Consider the following 25,487-nt stretch of genomic DNA (forward strand, 5'->3'; position numbering starts at 1 on the left):
GTCATGACTAAGAAAATAATTGTACTTAGTCAGCTATTAGTAACATGAGAAAGTATTTTTTTTAGCTATAATTGTTTACATCTATTCAGCGAAATATTTCCATCTTTCAGACTTTATAAGACAAATTGAATTTGAGTTAAAGTATCTCCTTTCAGGTTTTTACACTGATATGATTTTTTTTTAATGTGTGGGAGAGAAGATACGTGACTCAAAGCACCACAGAACAGAGATGCTTTCCCTTCGCATCTATAGATTTGAAACCAAATACTTCTTTGTAACACATGGTGCAGAGCAGGGTGAAATAGAATGGGAAAGAAGCTTCCTGCTTTTTTGTAAAAGGGCTTTCTTTTGAACAAGCAGCACTGGCACTTGAAATTACCCAGAATGAATTCTCTTCCCTATGTGGTCACCACTGGCTGGTCAAAGAGTGCAGTTTTATCACACCCTCTGCCCACCTGCTATTTACATTCCTATTAAGAAGAATCCTTATCCAGCAGAAGATGAACAATAAGGCTCGTCTTGCCCTATTTCTTTGTAGGATGTTCTTAACAGATGTCTTATCACGGCCATATTTACAGCTGTAGGTTTCATTCATTAGATTTACAAAACTTCAGTCAGTTCCCTTCTCAGGCTTGGAGAAATGAAAGTCACTCAGACAAAAATTCGGTCCAAAAGGCTTCTAAAGAAAATGTTAATTCTTATGTTATGTGAAATTCTTATGTATGTTTTTTGTGTGTGTGTGTGTGTAGAAAAGTAATCCAGGCATAGACTATGAATAAAATCTGTATAGAGCTTCTTGGTCTTATGTCTGGTAACTTGAAGTACTGTTTGAGGTTTAGTTAAGAATAATCATCTTGACACATCTGTTGATTAAAAAACAGAAACTGTGACAGCTGCATGACTTCAAAGAATTTCCTCCATCAAACACATATCTGCATCACCTCTTCTCCCCATCTCTTCCAATATTCTTGCATTAGAAGATCACAGACTGAACAGCTGTTTCCAGTTAAGACCCTTCATTTCTGCTACTGGAGTGATATAATCTACCCCATTTCATGAAAATGAAAAAGAACCAACAATTCAGAGCACATTCATTTAGGGACAGAGGGTGTGTTTTGACAGAGCACCATGTTTACGGAGAAGTAAAGAGGTAGAGGAATACTTTTCAGTGGAAGATAGGAAGCACAAATAAACACTATGCATTTGGAAAGTCTCCAGGAATCCAAATAACATCCTTACAATACTGCACTTGATGAGAATATAGCTTTTTCTCCCAAGCAAGCTGGCTCTTCTTGTCAGGGATGGGAAATCCAGGGTAAGAGCTGTAGCTTTTTATATCAGCCAGGTTTCACCTGTATTAGTATCCAGGTGACAGAGGCTATTTTAAACTAGTCAGTCTCCTGTATCATAAGTTAATATTGGTCCTCAGATCACACAAGAATTTTAAGGTTGTCAGAGAACTATCCATCATGCCCTATGGCACATGTTTCTAAATTGATTTTATTAGAAACCTATGTAGCCTTTGATTCCAAGAGACGCCTTTGATTTCCAAACAGAAACATATTTGAAACATATAAAGGAAACATTAAAAGCAGCTACAGGACCAAAATTTTATACTGAGATATTTAACTCATTAATCTATCTAAATTTACAATCACAGGTAAGTGTTGTGTGATTATTATTGCATGAATTTCTGAGCTCTGGGATGTTTTCGCACTTTGCTTTTTATATATGTATAGGTCCAAAAAATGTAACACAGACAAATGAAAGCTTGAAGACCTTAGAAATATATAGAGTACTGACTCAAAGATGTAATGAACGTTAAATATTTTTTAGAGATTTCACTGTTTTGATATCTAAGTTCAAGAATTACCCGACACAATTTTGAAACATACGCCAAACTAGAAATTCTCTCTGTAGTTTCATTCAGACATCTGTCTTATAGCTGAGAATAAATACTTAAAGGAAATATATCCTCTATTAGACCTTTGGCCATAATAAAGCAGCAGCAGCCATGAAATTAAATAAACAGTGTAAGATAATAAACATATAATAGATCATGCAAATAATCTAAATGATACAGAAAGCTGAACTTTGATTATATTATGGCCAAAATGTTTTATCAAATTCCTTCTCAGGACTGTATTACAGCACTTACACTGGAAAAATCTCGCTTTGATTCTGTGATGCACTCTGGAAGTCAAATCCTAGTGGATGTCAGAATGGAGGGCTTTTTTTGGTTATCATTACAGGTCTTCCCTGTTGCGCCTTAAATTTGTACTTATCAAAATTGCATCTCCAGACTATGGCAGTATATCCTTACATACTTACAGATGATTTGCTTCTTGAAACTGATCTGGAGAACAACTCCCTGGACCAAATAAACATCAAGCCATGTGAATATATCTCAGAATTATCATCTGTGCAGCTTCTGTTACTTTTTCCAATGATCTTAGCAACACAGACAGTAACCTTAAGATCACAGTCTGAACCTGTTAACAGATATCCGTCATATTTTGTATCCAAACAAACTTTACGTCACAACTACTGTCCAACTAGAGTTGCTATTTAACGTATCTAATTGTCAGAATGAAAATATATTTACAATGAGGTAAGCTTATCTGCTTTCTTCAAAGAAGAGATTGTTCCAGTCAACAACAAAGGAGAAAAAAAAAAGTAGTATTTTTCTTCTTCCACACAATACTGTCATCTTAATTTAGCTCTAAAAATGCTGTATTATTTACCGCAAACTCAGTGAGAAGATTTACTGTGCCAGATTTAAAATTACTGAAATGTCACATTATAAAGAAGCTATATTTTAAGACAGATAAGATTTGGTGTGTGAGTAATGCAACCTTTTAAGAGTTTGGATAAATTTAATTCTCTATGCTATAATTTCCTCTAGCATTTCAAGATGAAGTCACAGAAAATAACCAAATGCAATGATTAATGTGTTCAGAAGTGTATGTGTTTCTAAAACAAGGTTCTAAGCTATTCATTTGGCATGAATTTAAGAATACAATACAAATTCTTCCCCTGCCTGCAATTCAGCAATTCCGTAGTGTGGTAAGCGGATTAGTCATCTGAAAATACAGGTGTTACATCAAGCTATACCAACAGCAAAAGAAAAAGGGACACGGACTACTGTTCCAGCATATAAAATCAGGAACATTTAAAATGTTTTCATGTGTCTCATTACATATACTTGAAAAGGAACGATCAGCTGAGGAACAGTAAAATAAACATGTGTGCAACAGAACTGTAGCAAGGTTGCTTGATCTGTTCCAATATAGGCTCCAACGTATTTTAGTGAGACTACCCAATAAACAGCCACTGCAAGAATGTACCCAAAGCAAACACTTCATATGATTAACAGCAGTTACTGGAGAATGAAGGGAGCACAAGCTTTGCTTTCTACGTGCCTAATCATTCTAATAGCCATCTCATTTAAATGAAGACTAATGGCAATAACACTATATCCAGAAACAGTTAATGTTTGTGAATTTTAGGTCTGTAATGGAAAGAAAGCCTTGACTTCCTGTGATCTATCCAAGGAATATAAACAAGCTATTAATAATAATACCAGCTTCCTTTTATAAAGGTATATAGTAGTCTTTCTCAAGGTTGATCATAGATATTCCATCCAATTCTAGATTCAAGTAAGAGGACCTACTCTTAGCAGAGAATTACCTAAAATCACTCAAACCGTGTAATTAAACTATTACAGAAGTAGAAACTTGTGTGCAAGCAATCCCTAATGCTGCATGCACTAATTTTCTTTACTGATGGATCCTAAAGAGATCTCTTTTAGTGTCAAGTAATGGAATTCATGCAAATAAACATTTCAGATATTTGGGTGCTAACAGCTAGACTGTTAGCCATAACAGAAGTCTACCCCCAAATTTTAATTGTATTTTTTAATAAATCTATTATTGTAAGAGTAGCTTTTAATATAAAATATGTAAAATGAGAAAAAGAAGAAAAAGCACAAGAAAACCTTTTGCAAGGCTTCAAATAGCAGCATCAGCTGAATGTGAGAGACAAGATTCACATTAAACTGAAGACACTGAAAATGGTGGTATACTAACCTATATGTGTTTGAGCCATAACATCAGCTAGCCTGTGTGCAGCACCACTGCCTCCACTTTGTGTTGAGGAGGAGGAAGTGGTTGACGTAGTAGAGCCATGGATCGCTTGACTGATCCAATGTTCCATGTTTATACTCCCCTGACTTGAGGTGGGAGTTCCCTGGGAGTCACCCTGCACAGAGCCTTCATCTTCTGAACCAGAAGAAGTATCTAATAATTAAAAACAGCCTGTTAGTTGCAGTGCTTTTGCTTGTTTAAGTAGAAATAAGGCATGTTCATATTATAAATCTAAAGAAAACTGTCATTAAGAAAAACTCACAAAGGCAGGCAAACACAATAAGAAAAGTCTGTAATACCAAGAGCCCTGAAACTAGAGACAACTGCTAACTACATTGAGAGTGCTTTCACGCACTAGTTCAATGGCTTGTATATTATTCTACAAGAAAACAGATAAGGATAATAGAAGTTTCTTCCTTTCTAATGTGGCTTTAGATCTTCTGAAGATCTCCAACCACATATTAACAGTGCAAAATACCCCAAATACTTTCCCAAACACACTCCACAAAGTCTGAGAAAAACTTTTCCAGCTGTAAAAAGCCTACCCCTCAGTGAGAAATTGAGTCCTGCCTAAATACGGTGAGTATCAGAACGCATAAGATGTGGAGTATTTTCAGTGTAGTAAGTAGGTAAAAGACCATAAAAATTCATAAAGAGCTGGCTGGTATGACAAATCTTAAAGACAACATTCCATTGCAGAATTAAGGAATAAACCAGAAACTTGAACAATACCTTTAGTCACATATTATATGACAACTTCACCATAGTTAGAGCCTCATAAGATCAAAGCGATTAACACTAGGTCAGGTACCACCAAGGGCAAAGCAGTCATGGAAACTGCCCCAGTTGACTTTCCACCTTCTTCTCTTCCAAGATACCTCAATGTTATGTTCAGTGTGTTTCAAATATCATTTCTGTTACCGTCCATTAGACCGTTAGTTCACAGCAGCACAAAGAACCATTTAAAAATTTTCCATAAAACGCACAAACACAAATGCTCACCTGGAGGTGTGTAGGCATCCATTGATGTTTGCACCACCAACGAACGTCGTTTTGAGGGCATGGGGACTGCCATTTTCCTTTCTTTATGTTTAGCAAGGGCTGCCTGAACTGCTTCTGTGTGGACATCTGGAAGAAAAGAGAGATTTCAAGCTAGTGTTCAAACAGAAAAGAACTGTTTGTGTATTCAGTGCATCTGCGTGCAGGTTAGCTTGTGCTCCAGTGAGGCTGACAGTGCATATGAAATGATGGAATGCACGGGATCTCAGAGGGACTGCACCGGTTCTCCTCATGCTAGAAAAAGAGGCAATAGTGAAGAGTGCTGTACCAACAAACAAATCCTTTGAGCTGTACAATTTTCCCAGAACACTGTAGCAGTATTTGGAGAGTAGGAACCCTGCTTCCTTAGAGTAAACCTCCATTTAACAATGTTTTGAAATGAGCTGTTGCTTCAGCAACAATTGTTGTTTTCAGTGAAAGTGTGGTGTATTAACAGCACCTGGTTTTGAAATGAATGAGGTTTCTAATTTATACAAAAGTCACACAAACCAAGTGAACAGGAATGCTTGCTCGAAAGGTAAGAGTTATGAAGTGTCACAACAAAATTGCAGTGGGTCCCCCCATTCCCAGATCCTTCTCCCGCCACCGTCGCTTAGCTTTATTCATGAAAAAAATATTATGACAGTTGGCCCGAGGTGGAATGGGAACAACAAGCACTTTAGACATGAGCCTTTTGCTTTGCAGGTGAGTGTTACACCCAGCTTAGACCTGTTGGCTCTAACATAGGCAGGTCCACTTCTCAGTGGGGACATCCCCAGAGCACAGCTTCTCTACTTTTCATGTGTATATGCAGCTGTCTGCTTCCCCAAGTTCAAAAAAGTCCATTTATCGTGTGTAAAATATACCAGCAACATATTTTGATAATTGCTTTGTTTTGTGCAAATCCTTTAATGACTACCACAACTATACACTGAAATAAGCCTGCCTTTAATTTAATACCTTGCCCTATTTGCCTGTGTATTCCTATGGTGTGGGGAAGGATATGCATGAGGAGACAGCATGCACAACACATGGTACCCAATAAAAGTCACTTGTGGTTAAAGATGCCACACACTGACCATCTGGAACACAACTGGAAGCACACTAGATGTTGCCTTTCAACCAGTTGATGCTAGCAGTAAAAAATGCAGCAACAAATTGTGTGCAAAACTCAGCTATGCCCATTTGTGAAGTAAGAGCATAGTGAAGCGGGTCTAATCCAGAGTGATCTTGCTTCTCCTGCATCTGTTTGAAGACTGCTGTTGCAGGCTGGGTGGGCAGCATGCAGCCTATTTCTTGCTCCTGGTGGTGGCAGCTCTGAAGAGGCAATATTTCCTGAGAAAAGCAACAGAAAAGAGGAGGGTATAATGTGTACCACCGTTATTTAATGAGCTGTTGGTTGGAGCACATCAGCGTAAGTGCCCTGTTGTACCTAACAACTGGAAAGGATGACTGGAAGAATTAGACGACACCTGCTGCTGCTCAGCCACAATGCCTCGTTTTTAAGAATAGTGTTCCCTACCTTCTGCCAGGGCTTAAGGACCTCTCAGTGACAGACTGCAGGGAAGTGTAAATCTAAGAAAAAGAACATCATCGGCTGCTTCTGTGAGTTGTTTTTCACTTCTATTTTAAACTGGGAAGAGAATGAGCACGTCAGGGAAAGCAAAGCAAGAAAATTGACAAGAAACGCAGAAAAAGCATATGATAAAAGAGCCATGAAGTTGAAGGACCAAAACAGAGGAATACTACAACGCTAACATCAAACCAGAAAACAGTTTCTCTTCTGTGAAGTCATTATTTTAAAGTAGAAGGTTTAAATTCTTTCTTATAATTAATACCTGATGAAAAGTTTTATGCAAAAAAAATCAGACTAAGAAAAAAAAAATAAAAAGCAATGTAAGTCTTTACCTAACAGCATGTCCTCAAGATAAATTCCCACCTGATCACTCCACACCAGTCCTGTTCATGTACACAGGACTGAACATGCCCGCTGACAGTTTGCTTTCCTTATCCAACAAACAGGGAAAATTCTTGGTTTTCACTCAAAAGATAGAAATTAGGTATCAAGCAGTAAAAAAAAAAAATGACCTTTCCTATCGTTTTTTTTGAAAAGCTCTACAGTAATTTTCTGAAGAGAATAAATTTTGCTGATCAAGACAGGAGGAATTACTTGTGTTTTACTGGATTTAGGATTGTGTGGGTTTTTTTTTTGCTACAAGCATTAGGAGGGAGATGAAGTGTAACTACCAAGTTCTTCAAAAGTTTTTTTTTTAAGGAGGATCACCAAAAAAAGTCATTATTAAAATGCTTAGTGACAGCTGGACACTGAATCCTAACTTGCCAACTCTTGGATTTCTTTTTTGACGCTTTTTTGATAGAAGAGGCAAATCCCTCAGCATAATTAAAACACACTTTGCAGTGTTTTCATTTTCAAATGAGTCCATGGGAGTCCAGGAATTGAATTGTTTTCTTAGTAAAGCACATGCCTGATATGTTTATTTGTAATGGCTTACTGTGGAATAAATCAAACAGGACTCAACAAAAAAAGCAGGAAAGTCAAAACAATGGAAAAGATAAGAAACTCTGATTCAACAATAGGGAAGCCGGGCAGAAGGAATATGCACACCTGCTCCCAGGCAGCCTGCTAGGTTGGCTGTTCTGAAAATATTGCTCAGTCAGCGGGCTACTAAACCAAGACAGGAGACACATCTAGAAAAGGCTGAAGACACCACGCAGGGATGGTCCAGGAACCACCACCAAGAGCTTTCAGGCTTTTGGGGAGAGAGGAATAAAAGGCAGCCGGAACAGTCCAGCTTGGGTGAAAAATCTTTTGAAAATGTTCACTCCCAGGAATAAAAACTCTGCTGGTGAAATGAAGTGTACCTAAGTACATAAAAGAAGATTAAGGATTAGGTAGAGGGAAGGAGACAATAGATTGCATGGTCTTCTTCTTGAATAAAGACCTATTGATGCGTTCTGAAGATACTCTTCAACCCATCTTAACGTTCTTGTATACAGCGGGACTTGTTAACAAACACTGAAGCCATTCATACCCAGAGGCTTAGTCTCTTAGCTTAAACCTAAACTGAAACGTACATATCTGACCAAAAGGAGACTCTGGTGATTCCCTTCTCATCAGTTTGAGCAAGAGTGTGGTAGTTTGTTGCTGTTAGCTTGGTGAAAGATTGGCTATGGTGCCCGACATGTTGTATGTGACCTCTTCTTTCCCACTGCTTGCCTACAATCTGTCCCTTGCAGCTACTGAAGAAAAAAAAAAGAAAAAAAAACACAAAGAGACTTGTAAAGGGAATGCATAGAATAGCAGCTAGAAGCTCCTTGTTCATTAAAGAGAGGAAACCATAGCTGTGATACACTCTGGGGAAAAGTATAATGAGGGTAAGAAGCCATACATGATTTCCGTTGGGACAGGAAACTGTTTACCCTACCAAATCCCCTCAGCAGAGAGCAGTTTGTATTCTCCACATATCACACACCGTATCAGCAGTGAACATCATCCTAGCATTTTGAACTGTCTCTGGCAGGGTGATGCCCCTCGTCTTGCAGGTCTGACAAGTGTCTGGACTGTCTTCTCAATCTACCCTGGTACGGTCAGCTTAACTGAACTCATCAAGTTAGGATTGTTAATTTTTCCTGAAAAAAAAATTCTTCAGGTATGAAGATTTTGAAAGCCACACAGCTGTAAGCTTTAATTAAAAAAAATAAATCAACTAATAAAGGACTTTTCCTCTCTTTCCTCATGGTGTGGCATGCTGCAGTTTCTCACCCTTTATAAACTTCTGACAGAGGTTCAAACGCAGATATACCTTGACGCAGTTGCACTCAAGCCCTCTAAAAAGGTCCAGGTCTGTATGGAAAGAAAATGCTTTTAGGTGAAATGTTCTTTTATGCAGAAGTCTGTGACATTCTAACTGCACTGTTCCAGCTGATAAAACGACTGCAGGTCCTGACCCTTTACAGCACTCCTATAGGTAGCAAAATTCTCACTGTTCCCACCTGGCTTTTCCACAGGAAAGACTCAACAGAAAATCTAAAGCAGTCTTGGCTCTTGCTTTCAGTCATTTGTTTGTATCTGTTTATTCTCTCCCTTTGCTTTCTATGACAGGACAGAGAGGACAAACATACTTCTGTGAGCAGTCTGTAAGTGAAATACAGAGGAAGCACAACTGTAAGAAGAAGCACATGGTGGAGAAGAAGTTTCTCTTTAGATAGCTGACAATCTATTGAATAAGAGACAAGGCCTCAGACCAAAGACAGAGAAATTAAAAACTGTGTAGAGGAGGGTCCATGAGCTCAGATTCCCACAGGGATGACCCATGGCTTTGGCCACAGGGCTCTGTAATCAGAAACTCTAATCTACTGCAACCAGCAGTAAACTCTTTGTTTTACCAGCAGGACGAACTGTCCAGGTCTCCCAGGAGGTGCTCGGCTTAGCACAGTCATTGTTCTCGTCTGGTTTATCTTGTAACCTGGCACAATGTTCTGGTCCCTGTTTAAATGAAAAGGCTTAGAAAAAAAACCAAAACAGCACTAAAATACATCAATGCCCAGCACCAGCTCATTACGAACAGCATGTTCTTCATGGTCTTTCCCAGCCTTATCCTTCAGTGGGACCTAAAGGCTTGGTGTTCGACACACCAATGCATTCAATTGTCTGTGGAAAAGGAAACAAGCCCACCTCCCGGGATCTGTGGCACCAGGTGATACCCTGCCTGAGCTAGGACACCACTCCGATATTACACCACCGGCAGAACAAACCAGCAGGAGACTGGACTCAGCAGTCAGCACGCAACCCACAGAGCTGAGCCGAGACCGCTCATGTTAAATGCACGGCGATGGGGGAGGGAGCAGCCGGCTCTGAGCAGGGCGAATTGGGTGACAGAAGATGCCAGGGACACACCTGTGGTAACTGCTGGTAGGTGGGTAGCGTGAACAGCTACAGGTGTTCAAAGTTAAATAATAACGCCCAGAAAACTAGAAGCAAATGCTGTGTCCCTTAGCCATTTATCCCCTAAATTTTTGATCACCTGACATGTCATTTCTTGGGATTTGGTGGGACAATATTTTATGTAGTCAGATGTTGGGTTGGCGTACAGAAAGAGGGGCTGGCCGGGAGTTTTAGTCTGCTTTATATTGGCTCTGTGTAAGTCTCTTCGGAACTTTTACTCAAGTCTTTCTCCCATTCTTGCACAGACGTATGTGTACCTATAAGTGGTGTGATTCCTCTGTGACAAGCTGCCCTCCCCAAGCTGTTTGCTCTGGGGAAGACAGTACGTATGGTCCTTCCAGGTTCAGATGAGGTCTACAAGCAAATCAGCCTTCCCTTCCTGAGGCAAGAAGGGAATTGTTGTGTGATGGACAAGTTCACCCACATCCTGGTCCACACATGGGGCAATACCACAGCTCGTTTCTCTTCTGAAGTGTGCATCTTCATCTGGCATGGGGCATCATCCTGACTCGCCCTTCCCCTTACACTTCATTAACAGGGACACCTCATTCTTTACTTGGGCCAGACACAGTGCTCCCGAAAGCTCAGAGCTGCAGCTGAAACATGTAAAACACACTGTAAATTCCTAGTCCCAGACTCACGCAGCTTCCAGCAGCAGAATTTGTTCCTTTTTGTTCTTCTCTTTTAAAAAGCAAAATCTATTCAATAAGTTTCAGTTGCATTCTTCCTTCATGTGGAGGGGTTTTTAAACTTTTTTTTTTTTTCCTATGCGTGTTTCACATGCCTCAGTGGCTTCCTCTGTTCAGTATTAGCTGCATTTGCTCCACTGGCATGTCAAACACTTGACGTACTGTAAGCAAAGCGATACCTCCTCACGGGTCGCAGATCTGGGTGTTAGTTCGGCGTGGATCATGAAACAGGGCGCTCTTCCCATTGCAAGCGTCAGCTAAATTAAAAATTTTCACATTATAAAACTGTTCCTCACACCCATTGCACAAATGCCTCAGGAGACAAAAGAAAAACGGTGTCTTCTTTTGTACTTAAATCAGATCTTGCAACTGTGTGTCAGGTGGTTCTCTTGCATCTAATTCACCACTCAGCCCTATTCTTTCTAAGACAAGAAATGAGACCAGCAGATAGGTGTGCGTTGCTAGAATCAAGATGGCAGAAGTCTGTTTCCATCTACATTTCAGATTACATATATTACTTCAATTGTCTTTGCTCAAGTCTTTCATTTCCCAGTAATAATAGAGCCTTGATGTTTCTATGTTACTCTGCTTGCTTTCCTGCTATGAGAAAAAAATGGTATTTTTGATACCCAATCACCAGATGTTTAAGAAACACAAACAGGGGAGAACAAGCTGTTGCCTATTTTTTGCTGTACAGATGTAGGATTCTGATCAGAACGGGATCCTGATCATCTCCTACAGCTTGGTTTTCCAGTTCTGAAGTAACGACACTTTCATCCCTCCCTTCAGGGAACTTACCCCTGAGAGAATAAAACTGCCGGGAGACATACCTTACCTAGGTGTGATCTGAATTCATGCCTTTCATCTGTTTGTCCCCCCCCCCCCTTTTTTCTTCCTTTACTTTAGTAGCCAATTCTTGCTAAGGTGTTGATACGAGTGGGAGCAGGACAGGCCCAAGGACTCCGAGAAGGTCTAACATCCTTGCCTCTATGGGCTCGGCCACAAACGTAACCGACTGGCTCACGGGATGGCAGATTATTAAGATCAAGAAGGTTGATGCTCTGCGCTAATGAGTTTAGAATGCCAACCGATTTTTAATAAGAGGTTATTTATGTACATATAATACATATTTATGTATTATTTATACCGCGGTAGAGGATCAGCACTGAAGTCGAACGAGTAAAAACACAAATACGTCTCTGTTTCGGAGAGGCCAGCACCTGGGGCCGCATCAAGGGACACAGCTGTAGGAACAGGCAGAAAGAGGCAGCTTGCAGGGGGCAAGAAGAGCAAGGGCGGTGGCTGCTGCACCACCACACAGTGCAGCAGACTTGTAAGAGCTGAGTTACTACAGGGAGGCAACCGATCCTATGGGAAACCGGCCTCCCAAAGGCCACCAACACTCGCTATCAAAGGTGAATTTTGGCTGAAAATTCTAGATAAGGCAATGCTAAGTATAGCAACAGCATGCTGGTAATTATACAGGGGAAAGGTTGGCAATTGCTGCCTTACAGGAAACTAGTATTTGAAAGCATGAAAGTCTCTTATGAGTTTAATCAGACCTTTGTTGTAGCTACCATGGAAACGAAGGATATACTGAGAATTCATTTCCTAATACGTGGCCTGTAAATACTTTGAGTAGAGATAATTTGGTAGCTACATCTACTGGAAATGCAATCAGGACACACTAAATAGGGTAAGACACGGTAAATGTGGTATCATCAGAACAGATTACAGTTAGGCTTTGTCTTTTGATTGTCCTGGGCTGACAGCATTGACTCTATTTTCAGGGCAAGCGATTTCATAAAAACTGCTGTGTTTATCCAACACAGATCAGCCCTTGGAAAATCATCTCACCCTAGGAATGTGAAAGCGAGTGAGTCCATATAACAACGGATCTTTGCTGTGGGTGATGCTATAATGAAGCAGTGTCAGAACACTTTCACAATATCTCAGGGCATTAGGATAGAAAAGCACACAGCCCGAACAGTGTGACACCTAATTTCTCTCCAGCTGCAAGCAGGTGTGCCATTAATTCAGAAATATGGTATTCACAACACGGTGAATACCCAACTGAATGCAGGAACATCTGCTCTAATAAGACATTTATATGAGGGCTGTGGAGGTTACGAACAGAAATAAACTGTTGCTTCCATGTCAGGAAACAATTTCAGTGTGTAAGTTTCAATCTTTGGGATGTTGTAAACCCATTATTAACCCAGTTAATAGTGGGTCTCTCGTTTTACTAGGAACAGGAGATACATGGATATGCAAGGAAACGTTCTGATGACTTGCCATGAATTTGGGTCATGTTTTGTTGACCTGCACAATTTTTTACGATGAAATGTCAGCTTTTTAGAAAACATCTGCACTCCCACGAATATGCCACGAAAAAGACCTCGCTCTGCTAGGATGCTGCAGCAAAGAAACTTCACTGGTGTGGGAAACTTCACTCTGGGCACTCTGCAGAGGGCTGCACCATGCTCATGCATCCTTCAGCTGCTGCTGAATAACTACAGGCACATACGAAGCAACTGGAAATGTATGTTCCCATGCGCTCAGAAACCTTAATTCTGAAGACAAAAATCATGGCTATCATTTTGCAGTTCAGATGGCAGTAGTGGCAATCCACAGTTCTGGGTGAAAGGAAGGTAAAAGCTGAACACACAGTTGGGAAAGCTTTATGGACAGACAGTGAAATAAACAAGTTATACAATTGAAGCAGAGGATACAAAAACTGAACTAAAAGGCTGAACTCTTTATGACTCCTCTGCTAGTTTTGCTGAAAGGCACAGTTTTTGCTTTGGAGTCTTCAGGTATTATAATAAAGTTGATTTTAAAATGTTTTTCTCTAAACTCTGAGATTTAAAATTATATTAACTCTAATCATAAGTGAAATAAAAAAACATGCAAGACTCCCACTAATAATTTCCATCCCTCCATTTATTTATTATCTCATTTGTAATGCAATCTGGAAGTCAGCTTCACATAGTGACTTCATCTCAGGCCCCCTTATTATGCGATCTGAAGTAAATCAACTTTCTATTTGTTTCTCTCTGGAGATCCTTGAGTAATTTTCCTCAAGAGTTCTGCAATTATCCTTACAAATTTTTCTGCTGGGTCAAAAGCAAGGACATGGTCATATAAATTACATCTTTGCAAAAATTTGCTTTCAACATTTTTTTTTTTTTTTGCCCTGATTGAATTGTAGGTTGAAATTAAGTTTATAAGCAACTTAAATCAAATGGGAGATGAATTAATTCCTGAGTAAGTGTTCCTACAGACAGGTTCATTAATTAACTTTTCCAAGTATCCCTCACTCATCTGAAGGGTTAATAAATTTTTGGTTTTATGATAAACGACCTTAATATACATATGCGGTCCTGCCTTGAAACATAGTACATTCATCAGATTTTTGTCCCTCCTTATTCTCTGGAGTGATGTTAAATGATAATGGTTCAATAAAAATAATTGCTCGTATCTTCTCATTCCATCCTTCTACCATACACTGCAACTTTTACATTCTCTTAAAATAATTGAGTTTTATCTGCTATTTTCACTTTTTCCTTTTCAGTTCTAGAAAGACTACAAAATGAGATCTTGAATACCCTCTCAAAAATGCAAATATAAGCTATCCATATATTTCAGAATCACTGTGAGGTAAGCCGTAAACATGCAAAATGTCAGCAACCTTTGCTATAGGTCATACCCACACTTACCTCATGGTCAGTGAGGACAAACACGTGGTAAGGCATCTATCGAAGCTGACAGAGCAGAGCAGCTCAGCTACCCAGCGTCTGCTGCCAACTCCTCTTCTAGGACCAGGGTCTATAGGGAACGTTGTTTCATTGCTAGCTCCCTTATTTCAAATGCCCCTCGAACTGATCTTGGGATGATTTGTTTTGAAGTTTAATGATCTCATGCTCAGTATAAGCTGTTCAGTCTTTTCCCTGTTGAAGCACAGTGTGGGAAAGGTGGCTCAGGAATGTGAGCTGGGACAGAGCTGTAGTTGGGATGCATTTGTTTTGGCAATTTCTCCCCAGATCTCCTATATTAAGATGTCTTTTAAAAGAAGTGCTGAGTGAGCTTGGAAAATGAACTGTTCTCTGCAGTGGTGGAATCTCTGGGGCAGGGGTTGGCAGCCCTCCAAGAACGGTGCACTTTTTCTTTCTCACCTTCAGAGGTTAAATGCATGGGGAAAAATTCACCACAAGCGGGTGGAAGAAGGGAGATCCTCGCTCCCAAGAGTCAGGGTACCATAACCACCTCCCCAGCAGTATCTTTCCTCTATGATACCAGCTGAGAGGTGCTATTTCACGTATGGTCTTTCTCAAAACACTCTGTTTCTCAGCTCCCAGCCCTGTGCTCATCCACCGTGTGCCTTTTAAGCTCTGTCCATGTGGTGCACGTAGCACATGTGCTCTCGTTTTCTGGTCTTTGCTCCAGGATAACGTGCACCCTGAGACACAGGAGCGGTGCAATTTCACCTACACTCCTACTTCCCACATCATTTCTGACATCTGCAAAAATCAGTTCTCACTGGTCTCATTTTCCTTAAGTGCTAAAGTTGCTCCAGGTGATGCAAAACACTGGCCATCTTCAAGGCCTCTTGGAGACCTCAGGAGAAACAAGGGACTTCATAAACTTGGCCCAACCCATCTGTCATATTCCCATCTCATCAGAGGAGAATTCTACAGCTGAAATCAAAGAGCCGAGAGAGGCTATCTCATTCCTAACACATACATGTGCGTTTGAACATACTACATAACTTTCCCTATCATTTAATGATGGAATTTTTAAATTTCTAATTTTTATTGGTGCATACCTTTGTGTGCTTATGCAATATTTTTTCTGTTTCTTCCTTGACAAACAACAGCTGTGGACACTGTGAAAGACAGGTTCTGGCACACAGGGAGGTGCCTGGTTTTCAGCATTGGGATGGAGAACTGAGGATTTTTGCTCTGGCATAATCCAAAGGCCACAGGGGAGTCCTTTGTAAAAATGAAGTTGTTAAGGACCTGACCGTTTATTTCTCCATGTACTCAACACCTGGCTGAGGGAAGATAACACACTTGTTCTCTGGAGAGGATTTAAAATAGGTGCTGAAGGTCTCTGCAAGAGAGTTGTTCTCTGAATCATGTCAGCCATGACTGGCTGGAATACGCAGAACTGATGGAGATTTCTCGCGATCAAGAAAAGCTTTTCTGGTTGAGAGGATCTGCCCAGTTTAATTATGGGGTATTTCATTACAAACTGCCACAGCAGCAGATGCTGCTGTACTGAGCTGCAGCCTTTATGTGGCAGTAGAGCCAAGCTCTGCTTCAATCAGCACAGAAAGCCACTGACACTGGGTCAAACTCAAGTAGCAGCATTAATTCAGGGTTACGCTGTGGATAGCTTACAGATCACCACTTTAAGCAGGACGTCAGCAAGACCATTCCTCTAAGAGCAGGACGGCCTGGATGATGGCTTTTAAACAATGGAGGCAGAAGCTCCAGTTCCTCCTGTGAGAGACTGCAGTGTTAGAAGGAGCAGGTTAGCCGATGTTAACCAGGGAACAAACAGATCTCTAGTGACTCTAAGATGGACATGTAGAGCCAACATCCTCTGTAAATCTCAGTACACTACTGAGTTAGCAGAGTTCATTTAGACAACACAGTAAGACCATGAAAGTTAAGCTATTGAGGTTTCTCACTTGTCTACTCCCTGTTATAATTCCTCCTTCCTAATCTCAACATACCATACCAAACCCATGGATATGCAGCTTCCAAAAGAAGCTGAGAAACCCTGTTTCTAAACTGCTTTAAGGAAATAAAGCTGTATGTCCAACTGTGGCTATATCTACACGGCCATTACTAACTTAGTACTCTTCATACACTGGGGAGGTGCTGGCCTCTTCTCCTTGATAACCAGAGACGGGATATGCAGGAACAACACAATGCTGCACCAGGGGAGGTTCACACTGGACATTTGGAAAAATTTATTCACCAAGAGGGTGGTCCAACGCTGGCACAGGCTTTCTGGAGAGGTGGTTGATGCCCCAAGCCTGTCAGTGTTCAAGAGGTGTTTGGATAATGCTCTCATTAATACGCTTTAACTTTGATTATCCCTGAAGTAGTCAGGCAGTTGGACTTGAAGATCTTTGAAGGTCCCTTCCAGCTGAACTATTCTATTTCTATTCTGTTTCTAAATCTGTGTCTGATTTTGCAGAGTCACGTAACTTGAGCCACATCAAACCAGATGTCTACATCTATTCCGCAGATAGAGGCACAAGTCAAAAGAACAAGTCAATTTTCCCTTGACTGTTTTTTCTCGCCTGAAAACCCACTGGTCAGAAAAGCCTTTTGGCAAAAATTAGTGATCCAACCTACATGAAACGTTTGGCTTCAGTGCTAGCTTGAGCCCCCAGATAGTGTTATAGTACAGGCATGGGCTAAGGAACAGCAGCTGCTAAGAGGAAAACATTGCCATGTTCTACGTCTGGCAAACCTTTTCAGATACTGTTTCTGAGTGAGTAAATAGTGAATTTTTGTATTTAGTAGTAAACAAACCAAAAATCTTTTTGAAATAACATCAGCTAAACTAGTTGCTGTATTTGTATAAAGTAAATAATATAGCTGAACCCTGCACTGATTCAATTACTGAACTTATGGCATTATCTATTTCTTTAGGCATCTGGAAAATGATCAAAGAAGATGACATCCTGGAACATAATGATTTCAGTATCACTTCCCATATATGAAGAAGGAGCAAGGAATTTCTAAAACTGTCTGGTTTTAAGAAATTAGACTACATTCCCAATGTAGGTTGAATTCTAAAATCAAATCATCTTAAAACACAGAATGTGCTATGAACATTTACCAACAACATAGCTTCCACAAAGTCAGAGTCAATTTTATTTAGAATAGAAAAATCATAGAAACCAGGTTTTCAAAATTATAGTGCTAAAAATTCTGTTACAACATTAATGAAATAATAATAATAAAAAAGACTGAAATGGGAAAATAGGTAGGGATTTAAAATGTCACAGTCTGACATTTTCCATAATAAGAGAGCATAAGTTGAAGGTGATATTAGTGGCAGCAATGATTTTGAGTCTCCAAAGAGAGTTCATTAAACAATCTTTGCTGACATCTAAATTTATGTAAAAAGCAAAGACATGGAAGGAGAGTTGGATGATTTTCAGGGATGTCAGACTTCCAATTAGGAAAACCTTAAAAAGAAGAGACAGAAAAGGACTTTGATCAGAGTTTGAGTAGAGGATTTGTTTTCAGATGTTAATTGAAATAAATTGTGCAAAAAAAATATAGAAGGGAAATGTTTTCCTAGAAGTGAATTACTTATTTGTTAAAGACTGCACATTCATTTTGTTTTGGGGCCTTTCCAAGAAGATGTGCCAAATATGATAACAAGCACTGGAACTGGGTAACAGCTAGGATTTAATAATCACAGTATGATCAGAACAGAGATGCTGAAGTATTAAGCACAGCAAAACAACAGGCTAAACAAAGGCTTCGAACTGAAGCAAATCTGAGTCTGAAGACAAGACAACCAGAAGGAAATCTGACTTACAATTTTCTAACCGGCAGTAATAGAGTCATGAAACTAAGAAAGAAATGAACTTCTGATCTCAGAGGGGCAATGCATAGAAGGGGATAGTATAATTCAAAATAGGAGCATTGAATTACATCTTAGCAAGGCTCTTCAAAAACTAAATGTAAAGATGACGATTTGATAACTTCTCACAACTGAAATGGAAGTTTACATTTACTCGTGCTGACATTTGCTATGTACAGTTTTCTTTTGAGCGAATCAATTCTTGGTAGCTGTTCAAACCAATTTGTTGGAGAGCTTGGTGGTTTGCTGAGGAGTCATGTTATACAGCAGTCAATGCAGGAATTCAAAGCCCTGACATAAGCCCCCAAAATACCATCAAACTTTCCAGTTTTAACACCAAGGACATTTTCAGAGCTAAAAAGGAGATCTGAATTTACAGCACAATCCTCATTCTCCTCAGATTAGACTCCTCCAGTAACAACAAGCAAGCCTTCATGCTGAATTCCATACTCTTCCTTTCAGCAACACAACTAATATATTTATTATTTACCTATATTATCACAACACTTAGTCCTAAATCTTATGTGCTATTCAGTGAGCAAACCCAGAATAAGATTTTAAATTCCCTAAAGCTGGGATTGCTTGAATAAAGACAACAGCTGGATAGACAGGTAGCAGAGAAGGAAGGCTTTCCACACCCTCACAAGCACATCCAAAACAACGAGACAGAACTGATCAGCACGGCAAGCTGATCAGTGTGACGATCAGCACATCAGCCATAGCTGAGCTCTTCTGAGGGAGAAAGGTTTGGAGTCCCCACAGCAAAGGAGAGTTTGGAAGTAGCATGTGAAAGGGGTAATGTGCTAGCTTGAAGAGCAGTTCCCAAGTCTGTGTTTCTGAACACATGTAAAAACTGAGAGGTTTGCTCAAAAACATGAGGAGTAGCAGGAGCAGGGTAACAAGAACGGGTCAGAAGGAGGCAGAATTCAACACTGACGGGGACTGACAGATCATATGTAAGATTGGCAGATGATCTTTTGGCCCTTCCTCTCTAAGCTACTTCCCTAAGCACAGATAATTAAATTATTCTCTCACGCCTTCCCTTTAGGACAGCAGGCAGCGACTGGAAGCAAGAAGAAGCAAGAGCAACTCAGAGCACTCCTTGGGTATCAGAAGAGGCACACAGAGAAGATGTGCGTGATGTCTCCTCGCCCATCCCCAAACTGACTCATCTCTTAGTTTACAAATTGCAAGCACAGCTCAAGCAGATTACTTCCAACACACAGTCAAATACAAATGTTTTTAACAGAACTCCTCTGAAGAGTCACGTCGTGGAGGTTTGAGGATCATGGGTTGCACACCCATGAATTAGACAGTTCCAAGAACAGAATTTCTACCTGCATAAAACCACTGTGTAGACAATTTTCAGTATGACGTGGGAGAAGCTTCTAGAAGTTTATATGCCAAGGAGTTATTATGCAGATCACACAACCATTATTCAAATAAAAAAAAGTGTTGGCATCTACAGCGTGAACCCCAGGTTTCAATGAGAAGGGAGTTTTCAGATTTATCGGGATGGTCTGGATATACATGAAGTTCTTTGCTAACATTTATCATTAATTTTCCTTTATGTCAGACTGGTAAGCTTTTCGACTAATGGGATGAACTAGTGATATGTTGAAAAAGGGTTAATAAGGAGTTCTCTATAACTTTCCAGTTTTGTCAGTACAATGAGTCTGACCATGTCCGTATCGCACTGGTACTGGGGAACCCAGCACCTCACATGTGCCTCACCATTGCTGAGCAGAGAGGAAGGATCACCTCCCTCAGTCTGCTGCCAGCAGTCCTCCTACTGAAGCCTTGGAGACCGTTGGCCTTCTTTGTCACGACAGTGCATTGCTGACATGTTTACTTTGTTGGCCACCAGGACTTCTCTGCCAAACTCCTTTCTGGCTGGTCAGCTCCCAGCCTGTCTGGGTACCTGGGATTATTTCTTCCCAGGTGCAGGACTTTGCATTTCCCTTTCTCAAACTTCAGAAAATTCCTGTTTGCCCATTCCTCAAGCCTACTGAGGTCCCTCTGAATGGCAGTACCCCCATCTGGTGTGTCAATCACTCCTCCCAGACTGGTATCATCTGCAAATGTGGGAAGAGTGCACTTTTATCTCACCTTCAAGGTCATTAATTAAGCTATTAAGCAGTAGTGGAGCCAGTATTTATCCAGAGAACACCACTAGTGACTGGTGTCCAGCTAGACTCTGTGCTGCTGATCACAACCCTTTGAGCTCAGCAGTTTAGGTAGTTTTAGGTCCACCTCACTGTCTTCTTATCTAGTCTATACTTATCTAGTCTATACTTCACCAGTTTGGCAGCGAGGATGCTACAGGGGACACTGTCAGAAGCCATACTAAAATGAAGGCACAGAACGTCCACTGCCCTTCCCTCAACCTCCAAGGTAGTCATCTTGTTGTAGAAATCTATTAGGATAGTCATCATGGCTTGACCAACCTAACGAGGGAACTTCATAAGGTCATGCTTACTACTCCCAATCACCTCCTTGTCTTTCGTATCTCCCAAAACAGTTTCCAGGATTATTTATTCCACCGCTTTGTCAGATATCAAGGTGAGGTTGACTGGCCTGTAGTTTCCCAGATTTTCCTTCTTTCTATTCCCAAAGGCAGGAGTGACACTTGTTTTCAAAGAATCAAGAGTAGCTTCACAATGACATTGGCCTCAGCACTTGTGGGTGAATCCCATCACGTCCTACAGCCCTGTACATGTTCAGTTTGTTTAAACATTCCCTGTCCTAACCCCCTTTCACAGAGGGTAGGTTTTCATTCCTTGAGACTTTCCCACTGGTCTCTGGGGCCTTGGATTCCTCAAGGCGAGTTTTACCAGTAAAGACCAAGGCAAAAAAAGACATTAAGTATTGTGGCCTTCCATGTCCTTTGTCACCCAGCCCTCTGCCTCATTCAGCAGTGGGCCCACGTGCTCCCCACTCTTCCTTTTGCTACTTACAGGCCCACGGAAGCCCTTCTTGTTACCTTCACATTCTTTGCCAGATGCAATTCCAGATATGCTTTGGCTTTGCAACTCCACCCCTGTACATTTGGACAGTGTCTCTGCATTTGTACAATTAATTTTTCCCATGTGTAGGTATTATAAGAGTTTACAACAGAATTCTTTTAAACAAGACAAAGCAAAGAACCAGCCATTTCTATTTTTCATTCCAATTCTCTAGTCTTCAATTCTACTTACCCGATCTATAGCGCTCATCCCGTGACCCTGAGGACCTGCGACGGTGATATCGAGAGGAAGAGGACGGAGTAACAGGAGTTCGACGTTCTTGTGGTAATGCCTGGTCCACCCCTGCATTAATAAAAAAAATAAAAAATGTATCATCCTCATGGAATTCCAGAACCTTAACAGTGAGGAGGAGCTCAGACTACACTAGAAGTAGAAAATGACTATTCAGTGGCTAAACCAGGTCATGTCAATTGATTAAACAGTACTTGGCACTGCTCAGCTTTTCTGGTGTGCTTATATCCCTGGTTCTCTAATAAGATAAGCTTTATCCAAGATCATACACTACATAAGAAGAGCACACAGCCTGTAAGTTTGGGGAGGATTTTTTTCCAAGCAGGTGACCTTTCAAGAAGTAGTATTCAGGAAATATTTTAATATGCTAATAAAGGCAGACACTATTGCAATGGATCTGGAAGCTTTCCTGCAAAATGCTTAAAAACATTTCCTAAGATTTAGCCAGTGTGTATAATAAATGCTTCTCTAAAACCTCATCCAGTTAGACGGTATCAGTTGGCGACAACACAATATTAACCTATGTAAATTACATCCTTGGTGGGAAGAGTACTATTCAATATCTATGGACATTTTCAGCTACCAAGGGCCAGAAAGTAAGCAATGACTGTTCTAAATACAGGCTGAAATAGTAATATGTTCTGGCAAAACAATTAAAATAACTCAGCCTTATAATACATACCTGCAGCATCTCTGCATGCCAGGTCTAAAAAGCCAGTATGTAAGGTTCAAATTTTGTATTCATCCCTCTTCCTTAATTTTTTTAATAGGCATTTTCTTGAAGGATCCTTCAAAGATAGTAGTGCTATAACTGCAACAACATTCTTTATTCTCTATTCTGGTCTATTCTCCCACGTGCCTGGTGACAGGACGAGGGGGAATGGGCTAAAGTTGCGCCAGGGGAGGTTTAGGTTGGATATGAGGAAAAAATTCTTTACCGAAAGGGTTGTTAGGCATTGGAATGGGCTGCCCAGGGAAGTGGTTGAGTCACCATCCCTGGAGGTCTTTAAAAGACGTTTAGATGTTGAGCTTAGTGATATGGTTTAGTGAAGGACTTGTTAGTGTTAGGTCAGAGGTTGGACTAGGTGATCTTGGAGGTCTCTTCCAACCTAGACGATTCTGTGATTCTGTGATTCTGTGAACATATATAAACACCTCCAGAAACTAATTTTCCTTCACAACTTCCTGAGAAAAGTGAAGTGAGTTACTTAAGCAGGATAATTCAAACAAACAATAGGAAAAGAAAGCAAACATAAATCTGTAATAGTGGCATAATATGCCACCCTGTTCTCTCACAGAAGAACCTGAGTAAACAAACACAGTAAGCTATGCTTACAGCGTAGGTCTAATAAAGCAGAGCATCAGGCACTATGATTCACAAAGAGAAAAAAAATAACAAAAACAAAAACAAGAGACCATAAATAAATGAAATTCATTCTTTTGCCTTTTATTTTTGGCTTATTATTTTTTGACTTTAAAAACCAGTTACACACCATGTGTTAACTGTAGGAACAGAAGTAAAAATGGCTCTTGCACTTAGGGTTGATGGTAGGAAAGATCTCTTAAAACTCATTAATTAAATTATTAATAATTAAGTTCAAAAGAATGATTAAAAAATTGAAATTGGATTCAAAAAAAATGCTTGGGAAATATGTTTATATTTTTCTACTAAAACAATGTAAAACCTTTCCATTACTATTTCTGAATTGTTCAATGCTTGCTTAGTGGGGTTGGATGTGAGTTGGAAACAAGAATTTTTAGGTAGAATATAGACCAACAAAAAATGTTACGTTGTTACGTTGACTTCAATGAATCTTAATTGTTTCAATGGACTATTTTAAAAGCATTTTTTTAAAGTTGGCATTGTACACTTATTTCTTTGTGATGCAGAAACAGAACTGAGAATACAGCTTCTCTCAAATCTTTAGGATATCGGAAACGTTAAGTCTGCCTTGATTCTGTGGAGAAATACCTGGTTGGCTAGAAAATGTACTTGGAGTAAAATCTCATAGATGCACAGAAGACAGAGTGAATCCATAAATTTTCTTTTACTCAGACTGGAATTAATAATTCACACTCTTACTTCAAAGAAAATGTCTTCATTGAACTGCTCTGTCTCCATACTACAGTACTGTGTAATTTCACTACAGTAATCTGCAATTTCACTTGCTCTCAAGTCTTTATATTCTTGAAAGTATGTGAATGTAACTTCTGAACATTGAAATAAGCAGAAGAAATCTGTGGTGTTTTGTTTTGTTTTGTTTTGTTTTGTTTCTGAATTTTCTCCTCATTTGTACATTTAGTGTTTTTCTTTCTTTAGCTGGTCACCACACAACCACCAATATAACACTAACAACAAATATTAAAATTATCAGTTAAACTAATCTTGATTGAAAATGTTCAGAAAATTATGCTTCAGTCTGTACAAGATTATAACCAAATCTCTGTCCTTATCCATATTGCCAGTCTGTTTTTACGGCAATGAGATACGTTCTGAAAATCATATACACTTAAAAAAATCCTGAAAAAACACAGCCAAATCATGCACCTAAAATTGTTACAGGGTTTAGGTGAAGAAAGCCGTGCCAAAACTTCACGTGGCAAACTGCTCGTGTGGGGCAATGGCACGTGGACAAGAGCACGCAGAAATCCATTAGGTGCTGCTACTGAAGTACAGCATGACTATAGAGAAAAAGTGGATTAAATACATCCTTCCAGCAAGAAAGCTGCAGGCCTTAGAAACACTGAGGGGAATTAAATTGCGAGGAAAAGCAGCAGGGAGATGCGCAACTGTAGCAGGCAGACCTTGCAGGTAGACCTGTTGGACAAAGTACGTTGAGGCCTTTGTTTTCCTTCTGCTGGCCATTTGGCTATGAGACACCCCAGTTGCCTCAGGCAGCGAACAAAGCCCTCTTGCACCTCACAGAGAAGGCAGGGATGCAGGGTAGGCGCAGGCTCTGGGCCTGGTACTGCAGCTGGCAGCAGGAAGCCGGCCGGCCGGCTAACACCACAGGCCGAGCCGCTCTGGGGTAGGCTCTTCCCTCCTCCAGCTCCCCACAGAGACTTGTCCTTACTACAGACACACAAATCTCTCATCTAATCTTAAAATTCAGATACTTTACATTAGTTTACCTTCATCCTACTTTGTATGTACGTAGTATATTTTTAAGTGAGTCTCTTCTGATAGGACCAGTGACAGGGAGTTAGTTTCCTTAACAGTTAGGAAAGAGACAGCACCAACATCCTATGCTGGTATTCATTTAAGGCCACAGCAAACTAAATGAGAGTAATAAATACCCTCTACTTTTGTGAGGTCTGGGGATCATTTGGTGACTTTACTTCCCACTTTCCCATAAATATAAAACCAGCAAATAAACCTCTAGCCAAACACAGAGCCAGACGTGTACTTGGTTTTCCGATTTACCCAAGTTAACTCTGCAGTGACAGGTAGAAGCTCTGCATTAGCCACCTGTGGGGAGACCTCTCTTTGTATTAAATTCCCTGACGTGAGAGAACACAGAGCATTTGGAGAGACAGTAAGAAACCTGGTGACAGCTCCTTACTGAAAGGGCTGGAGCAGGACTTGCCCAGCACCGCAGGGACCTGCACCTTCTCTGTCCTGCACCTGCACCGCCGATGGTGCAAGACAAGGTATGCAACAGCTAGAACCTACACGCTGCCATTTCTGAGTGATAGGTAGGAGTGAAAGCCATACAGGCTAATGGATACCATCAAGTCAGTAAAGCGTTGCCATAAATAGTGACGCGGTGTTAAC

General features: G+C 40.3%; 1 protein-coding gene across 6 annotated transcripts in view; it reads right to left on the reverse strand.

Annotated features, from left to right (window-relative positions):
• Nucleotides 1–25,487, reverse strand: part of DIP2C (disco interacting protein 2 homolog C) — a 317,670-nt gene that overhangs the window by 111,714 nt on the left and 180,469 nt on the right. For all 6 annotated transcript variants that reach the window (XM_066991456.1, XM_066991457.1, XM_066991455.1 and 3 more), the window contains 3 exons: nt 21,653–21,763; nt 5,148–5,273; nt 4,089–4,298 (listed from right to left, as the gene is read on the reverse strand). In XM_066991456.1, coding sequence (XP_066847557.1) covers nt 4,089–4,298; nt 5,148–5,273; nt 21,653–21,763 — 447 coding nt within the window. The remainder of the gene's footprint in view (nt 1–4,088; nt 4,299–5,147; nt 5,274–21,652; nt 21,764–25,487) is intronic.

Source organism: Anser cygnoides, chromosome 2 (genome assembly GCF_040182565.1).
Source record: "Anser cygnoides isolate HZ-2024a breed goose chromosome 2, Taihu_goose_T2T_genome, whole genome shotgun sequence".
Taxonomy (NCBI): Eukaryota; Metazoa; Chordata; class Aves; order Anseriformes; family Anatidae; genus Anser; species Anser cygnoides.